This window comes from Lissotriton vulgaris, chromosome 2_2, assembly GCF_964263255.1.
Source record: "Lissotriton vulgaris chromosome 2_2, aLisVul1.2, whole genome shotgun sequence".
NCBI classification, from domain to species: Eukaryota; Metazoa; Chordata; class Amphibia; order Caudata; family Salamandridae; genus Lissotriton; species Lissotriton vulgaris.
In genome coordinates this window covers 77,664,091-77,677,215 of record NC_141688.1, presented here as the reverse complement: position 1 = coordinate 77,677,215, position 13,125 = coordinate 77,664,091, and the positions used below count along the sequence as shown (strand labels likewise).

At 49.7% G+C, this 13,125-nt stretch overlaps 1 protein-coding gene across 1 annotated transcript in view; it reads right to left on the bottom strand.

Annotated features, from left to right (window-relative positions):
- LOC147729031 (uncharacterized) overlaps positions 1-11,479 on the bottom strand; it is a 113,384-nt gene extending 101,905 nt beyond the window's left edge. Inside the window, 4 exon segments of the mRNA XM_086959781.1 lie at positions 1,950-2,092; positions 6,376-6,437; positions 9,919-10,334; positions 11,395-11,479. Coding sequence (XP_086815907.1) covers positions 1,950-2,092; positions 6,376-6,437; positions 9,919-10,334; positions 11,395-11,473 — 700 coding nt within the window. The 5' untranslated portion in view covers positions 11,474-11,479.
- Positions 11,480-13,125: the final 1,646 nt, after the last annotated feature.

Here is a 13,125-nt window from a genome sequence, read left to right as displayed (position 1 = left end):
GGTGTTACCGAAATGCTTCAACAGAACCTGGATACAGGTGAATCAATGGCACTGGTATTGCTTGATCTAAGCGCGGCCTTTGATACAGTTTCTCACACCGTACTTATAAAGGCCCTTCAATCTTCAGGGGTCACTGGGGAGGCCCTGAATTGGCTTTCGTATTTTCTTTCGAACCGCACCTTCCACGTCTTTTCATCCACCGCCAAATCCAAGCCATACTCTTCACCTGATGGGGTCCCACAGGGATCAATTCTTAGTCCCCTGCTTTTTAACATTTACGTTAGACCCTTGCAGTTATGGTAGAGTAATCTGGGCAGTCGCTATTTTCATACGCTGATGACACTAAGATTATCTTCTCTCTTTCAGCGGAGTAGACCTCCGAGCCTTCTGCTCTCAGGACAGGCCTCAGCAAAATTGTGGCATGGATGAACGCCAACTTTTTAAAACGTAATGGCGAAAAAACTGAGGTCCTGGTTTTGGGCAAAGATAGAGATCTCTGGGGCCCCCAACATTGGCCCTCAGAAATGGGTATGCTTTCACAACCCTCCACCCAGGTATGCAACCTTGGCTTTATTATTGACTATTCACTATCCATGCGTCAGCGAGTTACTGGTACCTGTTTCACCATTTTGAAATGGTTGAGGAAGATTGTGTGGATGCTACCAGCCCATACCCAGCGCACCGTAGTCCAGGCCATTGTTACATCTAGGCTGGATTGTGGGAACATCCTCTACCTGGGAGTCAACAAAGATGTAACGCGGAAGTTGCAGCGAGTTCAAAACTCTGCTGCCAGATTACTTTGGCGAGCTTCCAGAACCGCATCAGCCTCCTGGCTGCTGGGGAACCTCCACTGGTTTTTGTGGAGAAACTGTTTGCATTTAAGGCTCTTACCTACACGTTTTGTATCAAGCATGCAAAGTCTCCCCGCTACCTACAACGCCTAGCCTGTTTTTATGTTCCTTCACGCACTCTTCGGTCTTCCAAACAAGCAAAATTCCAAGTCCCTAGGGTCAGACTTTCCCGCATGGGAGGGCGCTCTTTTGCATACTGGAGTCCAGTTTTGTGGAATGCTCTGCCTTTATCTCTCCTTATGCAATCCAATCTCCTTCTGTTCTGCAAGTCTCTTAAGACTTGGCTTTTCAGCCAGTAGCCTTTTTCCTTTTCACTGCTGTCCCCTCATGGCGCTGGGAAACCCTTTTTGGGTAGCTGTTGCGCCGACACATAAATTTAAATAAATAAATAAAATTCAATGGTCATATTTATTCATAATTATGTATATTTTGATTACTGATACATTTTGAGGGCAGAATATTTCGGTATCAATCAAATGAATTCACTACTCACTTATAGAAAGTGGTGAGTACTGGTATGATTCTCCCCCCCCCCCCCCCCCCTCTCCGTCCCCTCTCTCCCCAAGTGATTTCTTGGACGTCTAGAGTGTATTGAAAATCTTTGCCACCTACTAGATTTAAATGCTCCTTTCCTTCCCCTACTGTCGCTTCGCCTAGAGCAGAGAACACCCCAGCACTTGCACGCACTAATCCACGTTAAAACAACTCTCAAAATATGTCCATGAATGGGCCAGGAGTGCAGTACCCCTCCTCTCTGCAACTTCCTCCCACCTCTATAAATATACATGGGAGATGGAGGCATCCCTTCTTTCACCGGACGCGGCTAGTGCCCTATTTTTAGGAGTCTCCTTTTTTTCTAGCGGTTCCTCTCCGAGTATTGATGAGTACTTTGGTAGGGTCCGCAGCATTATTAATTTCATTGTGGGCATCGGCTCTCATTATCAAGCCAATAGACCTAGCAAGATGCAGTAGGTGCCTTATCCATGTCAATATTAACGAAACACTTACAATTGCTTATGTGGTCACTGTGAAGAACAGCTGATGAACAGAACTCGGGATAGGTGCTCTCACTTGTGTGCATGTCAGATTGTCACTCACCGTTGCACGTGATGCTTGAAGGATCCACTGTGAAGTTTCCTAGGACAGTGTTGTTGGCCAAAGTACTGATGATGTCTTCTGGAGTGGGAAGTGATGATGTACTGTTAAAGTAGACTTCTGCATTGACAACAACAGACCCATTGCTAAGTGCAAACAAAGGAAATGTGTTACTTTAAGTGCGTTCACTTCACAGTAGTGGCTTAGAGAGTATGTGCAGCTAACCAAAGAGCAACAGCAAAACACCTTGACAAATTCACAAACAACTGGCAACTACAGTGTACATTTACCGATGTGAGTTGGAAGATGTACATTCATGAAAGCGATGCACGCCTTTGCTATAAAAGGCACTCTATTGTAAGAGCTAGTCTACCCAAATGCCTGCGCGTTCCTCATTCACAATGGGCTGGGCGGCCGTTGGCATGCCTCCCGCAACTAAGTTGGTGCATTTGTTTGTGCCCTCCTGCCTGCTAAGCTGGTGCACTGGTTTGTGCCCTCCTGCCTGCTAAGCTGGTGCACCTGTTTGTGCTCTCCTGCCTGCTGAGCTGGTGCACTGGTTTGTGCCCTCCTGCCTGCTAAGCCGGTGCATTGATTTGTGACCTCCTGCCTGCTAAGCCGGTGCACTGGTTTGTGCCCTCCTGCCTGCTAAGCCGGTGCATTGGTTTGTGCCCTCCTGCCTGCTAAGCCGGTGCACTGGTTTGTGCCCTCCTGCCTGCTAAGCTGTTGCACTGGTTTGTGCCCTCCTGCCTGCTAAGCCGGTGCATTGATTTGTGACCTCCTGCCTGCTAAGCCGGTGCACTGGTTTGTGCCCTCCTGCCTGCTAAGCCGGTGCATTGGTTTGTGCCCTCCTGCCTGCTAAGCTGGTGCACTGGTTTGTGCCCTCCTGCCTGCTAAGCTGTTGCACTGGTTTGTGCCCTCCTGCCTGCTAAGCCGGTGCATTGATTTGTGACCTCCTGCCTGCTAAGCTGGTGCACTGGGTTGTGCCCTCCTGCCTGCTAAGCTGGTGCACCTGTTTGTGCTCTCCTGCCTGCTGAGCTGGTGCACTGATTTGTGACCTCCTGCCTGCTAAGCTGGTGCACTGGTTTGTGCCCTACTGCCTGCTAAGCTGGTGCACTGGTTTGTGCACTCCTGCCTGCTAAGCTGGTGCACTGGTTTGTGCCCTCCTGCCTGCTAAGCTGGTGCACTGGTTTGTGCCCTCCTGCCTGCTAAGCTGGTGCACCTGTTTGTGCTCTCCTGCCTGCTGAGCTGGTGCACTGATTTGTGACCTCCTGCCTGCTAAGCTGGTGCACTGGTTTGTGCCCTCCTGCCTGCTAAGCTGGTGCACTGGTTTGTGCCCTCCTGCCTGCTAAGCTGGTGCACTGGTTTGTGCCCTCCTGCCTGCTAAGCTGGTGCACTGATTTGTGCCCTCTTGCCCGCTAAGCTGGTGCACTGGACTGGTTTGTGCCCTCTTGCCCGCTAAGCTGGTGCACTGGTGTGTGCCCTCCTGCCTGCTAAGCTGGTGCATTGGTTTGTGCCCTCCTGCCTGCAAAGCTGGTGCACTGGTTTGTACCCTCCTGCCTGCAAAGCTGGTGCACTGGTTTGTGCCCTCCTGCCTGCAAAGCTGGTGCACTGGTTTGTGCCCTCCTGCCTGCAAAGCTGGTGCACTGGTTTGTGCCCTCCTGCCTGCAAAGCTGGTGCACTGGTTTGTGCCCTCCTGCCTGCTGAGCTGGTGCACTGGTTTGTGCCCTCCTGCCTGCTAAGCCGGTGCATTGATTTGTGACCTCCTGCCTGCTAAGCCGGTGCACTGGTTTGTGCCCTCCTGCCTGCTAAGCCGGTGCATTGGTTTGTGCCCTCCTGCCTGCTAAGCTGGTGCACTGGTTTGTGCCCTCCTGCCTGCTAAGCTGTTGCACTGGTTTGTGCCCTCCTGCCTGCTAAGCCGGTGCATTGATTTGTGACCTCCTGCCTGCTAAGCTGGTGCACTGGGTTGTGCCCTCCTGCCTGCTAAGCTGGTGCACCTGTTTGTGCTCTCCTGCCTGCTGAGCTGGTGCACTGATTTGTGACCTCCTGCCTGCTAAGCTGGTGCACTGGTTTGTGCCCTACTGCCTGCTAAGCTGGTGCACTGGTTTGTGCCCTCCTGCCTGCTAAGCTGGTGCACTGGTTTGTGCCCTCCTGCCTGCTAAGCTGGTGCACTGGTTTGTGCCCTCCTGCCTGCTAAGCTGGTGCACCTGTTTGTGCTCTCCTGCCTGCTGAGCTGGTGCACTGATTTGTGACCTCCTGCCTGCTAAGCTGGTGCACTGGTTTGTGCCCTCCTGCCTGCTAAGCTGGTGCACTGGTTTGTGCCCTCCTGCCTGCTAAGCTGGTGCACTGGTTTGTGCCCTCCTGCCTGCTAAGCTGGTGCACTGGTTTGTGCCCTCCTGCCTGCTAAGCTGGTGCACTGATTTGTGCCCTCTTGCCCGCTAAGCTGGTGCACTGGACTGGTTTGTGCCCTCTTGCCCGCTAAGCTGGTGCACTGGTGTGTGCCCTCCTGCCTGCTAAGCTGGTGCATTGGTTTGTGCCCTCCTGCCTGCAAAGCTGGTGCACTGGTTTGTACCCTCCTGCCTGCAAAGCTGGTGCACTGGTTTGTGCCCTCCTGCCTGCAAAGCTGGTGCACTGGTTTGTGCCCTCCTGCCTGCAAAGCTGGTGCACTGGTTTGTGCCCTCCTGCCTGCAAAGCTGGTGCACTGGTTTGTGCCCTCCTGCCTGCTAAGCTGGTGCACTGGTTTGTGCCCTCCTGCCTGCTAAACTGGGGCACTGGTTTGTGCCCTCCTGCCTGAAGCTGGTGCACTGGTTTGTGCCCTCCTGCCTGCTAAGCTGGTGCACTGGTTTGTGCCCTCCTGCCTGCTAAGCTGGTACACCGGTTTGTGCTCTCCTGCCTGCTGAGCTGGTGCGCTGGTTTGTGTCCGTCTGCCTGCTAAGCCGGTGCATTGGTTTGTGCCCTCCTGCCTGCTAAACTGGTGCACTGGTTTGTGCCCTCCTGCCTGCTAAGCCGGTGCATTGGTTTGTGACCTCCTGCCTGCTAAGCTGGTGCACTGGTTTGTGCCCTACTGCCTGCTAAGCTGGTGCACTGGTTTGTGCCCTCCGGCCTGCTATGCTGGTGCACTGGTTTGTGCCCTCCAGCCTGCTAAGCTGGTGCACTGGTTTGTGCCCTCCTGCCTGCTAAGCTGGAGCATTGGTTTGTGCCCTCTTGCCCGCTAAGCTGGTGCACTGGTTTGTGCCCTCTTGCCCGCTAAGCTGGTGCACTGGTTTGTGCCCTCCTGCCTGCTAAGCTGGTGCACTGGTTTGTGCCCTCCTGCCTGCTAAGCTGGTGCATTGGTTTGTGCCCTCCTGCCTGCTAAGCAGGTGCACTGGTTTGTGCCCTCCTGCCTGCTAAGCAGGTGCTCTGGTTTGTGCCCTCCTGCCTGCTAAGCAGGTGCTCTGGTTTGTGCCCTCCTGCCTGCTAAGCAGGTGCTCTGGTTTGTGCCCTCCTGTCTGCTAAATTGGTGCACTGGTTTGTGCCCTCCTGCCTGTTCAGCTGGTGCATTGGTTTGTACCCTCCTGCCTGCCAAGCTGGTGCACTGGTTTGTGCCCTGCCTGCCTGCTAAGCTGGTGCATTAGTTTGTGCCCTCCTGCCTGCTAAGCTTGTGCACTGGTTGTGCCCTCCTGCCTGCTAAGTGTGTGCATTGCTTTGTGCCCTCCTGCCTGCTAAGTCGGTGCACTGGTTTGCGCCCTCCTGCCTGCTAAGCTGGTGCACTGGTTTGCGCCCTCCTGTCTGCTAAGCTGGTGCATTGGGTTGTGCCCTCCTGCCTGCTAAGCTGGTGCACCGGTTTGTGTCCTTTTGCCTGCTAAGCCGGTGCATTGGTTTGTGCCCTCCTGCCTGCTAAGCCGGTGCACTGGTTTGTGCCCTCCTGCCTGCTAAGCTGGTGCACTGGTTTGTGCCCTCCTGCCTGCTAAGCTGGTGCATTGGTTTGTGCCCTCCTGCCTGCTGTGCGGCTCCCAGCCGAATTGTGGAGCAAACCGTGGTCAGTGGAGAAAGGCAAGGCCTGCATCACCAGTCAAGGGGGCAAGAAGAGCAGACAGAACAACATCACTGACTTCTTACGAGTGAGTTGTGGCGTATTTTTCTTATTACAGGTGGGTTCTCAAGTCAAAGCACGACTGTAATGAAATAAAACCCGCCTGTGTATCCACTTTTTAATATCGCTTAGCATACATGTTTTTGATCTGGTGACGTTATCCAGGACCCACCTTTTACTGTGTGTGCCTGGCATGTTATGTAATAAAATAGGCGCATCCTGACCACTGGAATCAATCCAGCTGCCATTCAATGGCCTCTGGAGTGTGCATCTGGCCCGGCTGCTGTGTACCCTGCCCACACTTCCTCACGCTCGTAGGAACTGAATGAGTGCTTTACACAATCACTTAGTGATACCTACCTAAAACTCACCACGAAGGCTCCAGTGCAGGCGGGGAACCTGGCTTTGTATATCGGGCTTAGCTGTGGATGTGAAAATACAAATACAATTACTCGACCATGGGATGTCAAACCATTATTCAGACATGAAAAGCCAACAGTTAACACAACAGCTGCCAAGAGCTCTTCTACGCGTTCAGAGCTTCAGTTCTAACCGTCGAGGCAACCCCCACCCACTGGTTTAGCGCTTATTGCAACCCTGAAACCACCTCATGGCGCTAGAACCTGAGAGGAAAGAGGTCAAGGGAGAGGGAATGACGGATGGGTCTTGTAAACAGCTACAGCAGTTCCATAGGGTGCACACCACAATGGCCATTGGAGCAGTAGTGCGCAATGACCCAGGCACTGGAATTCTGTCATTTCGTTTTACGCATAGTTATGGATTTGACACATATTTCATCATCAGATACATGAGCTCCAGATTAGAATAAAATGAGTTTTGTGTCTATCCCAAACGGTTCAGAAGTTGCTAAAAATGTACCAACACTTGTTGCCGCGAAGTGGTAGGCCTTTTGCAAATGTCGACTTGTCACCTTTTGTTTTTTGTTGCTGTTTTTGGGAGAAAAACTGGTAGTGAGAAGTAAAACCTTTGCCCAGACGGTGGCAGCATTTGTAAACATTACAACATAATGAGGTAATACTATCATAATATGTGCAGTATTATGCCACACAATTAGGCTTTTTGCCACATAATTTAGTCAACCCTGCCGCATAATTTGGTCCTCCACTGCCACATAATTCTATCAGCCCTGACAATGAGTGGCAAATCTTAGCTGATTGATTGGCTGGGCTGCAAGGTAGTCACAGTAGAGGAGGCAACGCCGGGCTGGGCTGGTGGTTAGAACAATGGAAGCAACAGCAATCTGAAGCAAAAACTGCGTCATCTGCCACCTTTTGTAACAAGGGAGATGACGTAACTATGGTCACGTCACATTCCACAGTCACCTTCAAATGATAATAATGGGATGCTTTTAAAAAGCCACGAATAGAATAGGTTTACTGCGTCAAAGGACTGAAAAGAACATAAGTTACCATCATCCAACTTCAGTGGGATGGGAGGCTGAGATGGCCACGTTGGATTACAACTCATGACTTGCAGATTCGCGCAGGGCCGCAGCAAGTCCTTCGCTTGGGGAGGCATCTTGTGGATAGTATTATGAAATGACCTAGTGGGCTATGTTGCAAGCCTATGCACTCATAGATGGCTAGTGAGAAAAAATGAACTGCATGACCGGTCTACACCCATATCTGCCTTCAGCAAACAGCTCCACTGACTCAGAGTTCACGATCGCCCACTGCACCCTCAAAATGACTAGAAGCCCAAAGCGCCACTCGTCTTACTGTATCTTGTCATGCAAGCTGACCGGGCATCTACAGCCTGCCCAACTACATCTGTTGCCATTGAGATATATATACATATATATTATATTGTCGCTCAAAACTCTTCTTCGTCTCACAAGAAAGAGTTTTAATTAAAGGGAACAGATAAGCACAGACGCGTTTCGGCGTGAGCCTTCGTCAGTGTGTCTTACTGCATCTTGTCATGCAAGCTGACCGGACATCTACAGCCTGCCCAACTACATCTATTGCCATTGAGAATATATATATATATATATATATATATATATATATATATATATATATATATATATATATATATATATATATATATTCCTCACAAATGTCCCCGTAGCAGAGGGAACTCCATTGGTTGGTGCACGCGTGAATTTAATTTAATAATTAGCATATAATTTTATTGTTATAAAATTTATGTTAGAACATTTCTTATAAGGAATGTTACCCACACGTGAATCCCAACATGAATGTTTTGTTTGATTTTGAAAAACATACGTTTAAATGTATAAACTACAAGGCCCATAATTCCTCATTCTTGTAAAACTGAGTGAATAGTATAAATGGTGGAAAGTGAAAAGGGACTTTTGTAGAACACTGCCGTGACCAAGAACGTTAGTTCGAAACGCGTAGGAGTTTTTGCAAAGAGACCTAAAAATAAACTATCGTGTTCAAGAGGAGTGCCGCGTCCTTGCCTTTTGTTTACAAAAATATATATATATATATATATATATATATATATATATATATATGGGGTTAGAAGCTGCGAGGTCTGAGCCCGTTTGGTGCCGTTCCGAGAATCGGGGCGAACAGGACTCTTTCTCTCTCTATATATATATATATATATATATATATATATATATATCTCTATCTATATCTCTATCTATATCTCTATCTATAACTATACTTCCAGCATTGGAGTATAATAGCACTCAATATACCGAATGCCCTCGAACTGACGTAGGATACTGGTGTATGTACATCCAGCACTGTAGCAGGAGTATGGTAGCACAGTATATACCTTCAGACCTCTAAATGGAGTATGGTACAGCCCTGTGTCCTTCCAGCACTGGAAGCAGGAGTATGGTACAGCCCTGTGTCCTTCCAGCACTGGAAGCAGGAGTATGGTACTGCCCTATGTCCCTCCAGCACTGGAAGCAGGCGTATGGGACTGCCCTATGTCCTTCCAGCACTGGAAGCAGGAGTATGGGACTGCCCTATGCCCTTCCAGCACTGGAAGCAGGCGTATGGGACTGCCCTATGTCCTTCCAGCACTGGAAGCAGGAGTATGGGACTGCCCTATGCCCTTCCAGCACTGGAAGCAGGAGTATGGGACTGCCCTATGCCCTTCCAGCACTGGAAGCAGGAGTATGGGACTGCCCTATGTCCCTCCAGCACTGGAAGCGGGAGTATGGTACTGCCCTATGTCCTTCCAGCACTGGAAGCAGGAGTATGGGACTGCCCTATGTCCTTCCAGCACTGGAAGCAGGAGTATGGGACTGCCCTATGTCCCTCCAGCACTGGATCGGGAGTATGCTAGCACCCCATTTCCGTTCCAGCCCTGCATCTGGAGAGCTGTTCTGCCCTGCACCCTTTCGTTACTGGAACACTGGCATGCTGGCACTCCAGACCCTCTGGGAAGCTACGCTCCTACGCCTCAATCTGAGGAGCAGGGCACGCTCCCACCCCGTACCTTTCTAGCCATGGGGTGGGAGCACTCCTACCCCACCCCCTCCCCCCCCAAAAAAAACTCTGGAGAGGGTGCATACCCTCATCTTTACTTCTGAAGCGCTTGCGTGCACCCCCTCTCGACCCCGCTGGCTTCAGACCGGGCGTAGGCTGCTGCTCCCCACTCACATATATACACATTTCCTGAGCCTCCTCAATAGGTGCCCCTGAACTTTATTACATCCCTTGGAGAAGAAATGCACTGTGTGTTACAGAGAAGCCACTTCTGTAAAAATCAGGTCTAGAGTTAAATGCCATGGTCTCTTTGCAGGTGCACACTGTGAAGCGATCGCAATTGTACTGCCGTTTCTATTTCTAGATATGGATCTCTGGCAGACAGACCACCACCGGCTCCCGCAAGTGTCTGATAATCACAGACGGGATTTCAATCCCATAATAGGTTCAAATCTGTATTGCTACCTACCTCTGCGTCCAGACTGTCCTGCAAATTCTTAAATTCAGTAGAATTGTCATCATTCAGTTTCTCTGTGTAATTTAGATTCATTATTTTAAAAGTCAGAGTCCGCATTCCAATTGGTGCGGTCGTAGGCAGCGGGCCGGCTGGGACAGAACTCGTGTCAGAGGTGGAGCTGGTCGCAGAAGACGCGGCTAGTGTCGCCGTAGATGCCGATGAGGCCGACGCGGCTGTAAAAGGTCCAGGAGGGGAAGAGCCTTCACTTGGTAACGACGAGGAGCCTGAAGCAGGCTGGGATCCTGTAGTCCCGGGGGAGGTTGTACTGTTGGCAGGTGCCTCGGATGTTACAGATACAGGACCCGCTGGGCTCGCTGTCCAACCAGGATCTGGAGAACTTGTGGCATTTTGTGTGTCTGTCGAGGACCCTGCAGAGGACAAACGTGGAGAGAAAGTGTGATCATCAGTGCTACACACGGCTAACGTATACATTTAAGCTATTAAAACCAAAAGATTAGGCAGAATTGCGTAGCTGTTGATTGTTTTGTCTACAGAATTGAATTTGCATAACAATAAAGATTTTTCAAAAGCCATGCAGATTAATTAGAACAGATCTTTCAAATGACCTGAAAAGGATTTAAGATTAGATCGCCTAACGCAGAGCCATCGGAGGTCCCTGGAAGGATCTGGAGCGCCTTTAGGGCGATGACGTCACTGAATGCTCCAAGGAATGTCACTCCGGGGTCAGGTCTGAAGAGATGGCGCCTTGTCACAGCTAATCAAGTGCTAGGAAGGGCTAAACGGTATGATCTCCCTGTTTTTCTGATTAAATGTTAGCTCATCCCTTTGGAGTTGGTGTAAGTTATGGCCATGATTTCAAAGACCTTCTGAAAAGTACTAAGTTTAAAAATGTTTGGCATAACTTTATTGATCGATACAGTAGGTTTGTGATAAATGCACTCTTGTTTTTCCCCAGCTTTTGTTTTTTTCCCCAGCTGCCAGATCCGTCATCTTTCATCCAGCACCAGAGATGGGACACATTTTAACAATTCGATAAAAAGCTGAGGCAAGTGGATTGTCACTAGTTTGGACTAATTAAGTAAAGAACAGCAGGGTTTACCGCTGGCTTTGATTAATCACAAAAAGGGAGAAATTAAATACCGGGTGCACCTGAAATCCAATTGTCTAATGAAGCTGGTAAATGCATGTCTACTGCTATAACCCCCATGCCACCGGTGGTAATCAAAATGACCTTTCCGCCAGGTTTACAACCCAATCGAGTAGCATGGTTGGTGGAGCGATTGGTTGCTGCTGATGGTATACCTGGTCGACTGAGACCTGCAAGTATCCTGCAGGTGATGATACTAGCAGGCAAAGGTGAGGCTGGTTGCTTTCCCATTTAGAAAGAAAGGATGTAGAGCTAGGGAGGTCTCTTCGAAGGCTCATCATTCATATATTGAAAGTAGATTGGTTGTAAAGGAGCATTACCTGTTGTGATCAGAAGCGCACAGAAGAACAGGAGCCCGCCCATCCTGGCTGTGCTCGCTCGCCCCATTGAAGAACTCATGGACAGGCCACCTGTGGACAGACAAATGCAAAGCGTTCAATCACGGTCACAAAATAAGACCACGCCAATTACTTTCAGCAAAACTCGAAGTTACTATGGTGTTGGGTTTTATACAGAACACCGTCTGCCTGGTAATCACTTGATTGGAAGCAGACCGGTATAGCTGAAGCAGCAGTGCAAGCTTCCCGCTCCCCATGTGCACAGACTACTAGTATAGCACTACGAAAAACAGTGCAAGCAGTGCTTAAAAGTGTCAGGTCTCTCCTCAGGAGGTCACTGCAGCCTACACCCAGGGTCGGATTGGGATCACAATTCGCCCGGGCACCGACGAAAAAAGTGGCCCACATTCAAGAGGCGTGGCCCATATTTAAGGGGCGTAGACAACATTCAAGGGGCGTGCCCTTTCATGAAACACCATTTGCACAGACAAGGAATGAAAGTGGGAGGATACTGTTCTTGCACACGACACAGGGCCAAGGTGACAATGGCCTACATGCTGAGCAACTAAAAAAAATAGCAAGGTCCCTTTTTGTCACAAAATTATTTCAGCCCTCCAGCACAGGAGCACCTGAAAAGCAGCAAAGTCCCTGCTAATACTAACCTACTCAGCCCTCCACAGACCTTCAGCTCAGGAGCACATGAACAGAGGTAAGGCCCCTCCAATCAGTAAATTAATCAACCCTCCAGGCCTTGGGAAAATGTCCTGGCAGGGGAGCACAAAACACATCTTTCTGGGTCATCCAAGGTAGCCAGGGGGAGGCGGAGGTGAAGCTGGTGCATGGGAAGTGCCTTCCCAGTGTGTTCTGGCAGTTTGAGTGTTTACCATTTACTGTAGTATTACCCTTGTACCTGTGTATGGTACCCTTTTGTAACTTGCACAAGTCACTTTTCTCTTGTAACACACTGTTTGCTACCTCTCACTTTTGTTTGCTTTAGATACTTGCACAAGTGCCACCATTGCCTACGTAACATTTGTTCTTGTGCTGGAGTGTCTGCCATTAATTGCAGTATTATACCTCTACTTGTACTTTGTACGCTTTTGTAACCTGCACACATCTTTTTCCTCCTGTAATGTACAGATTGCTACCTCATGCATTTTGGTTGCTCACTATTGTCACTTTTGATTTATGCAACTTAACATTTGCTTTTGTAATTTGTCCACTTATAATTTTCTCCTCATGTATTATTGCTGTTCCTAGTGTGAAGCGCTCTGACACCTTCGGGTAAAGTCTGCGCTATATAAAATTGCATAAATAAATAAAACAAAAAAAATCCAAACATCACCAGGCCCCCACAGCAAGACCCATTCTTCCTCGCCCACTATGCCCTGAATCTGAAGGGCTGTGGGCGAGATGTTAAGACTAACACCGTTTCTGGGCTGCATGGGCGCCAGGGGGCCGAGGTGCAAATGGCTCAAAGGCCTGAGAAACACCTGGCCCCCAGGGAGGCCGATTATTGCAAATAATCACCCCTCCCCAGCCCAGCCTCAGCTTGATTGCTTGGCAGGGCAGGGGTGAAGGAGAGCCCACAGCTGACAACCGCTGTCCGGCCGACAGCCAGGCTGCTTTCATTTTCTCAGTCTCTGCCTCAGTGCCCTCTGTGGGCCATTTTTTTCCCCCTTTCCTAGTCCACTCTCTGTGGACTGGGACAGG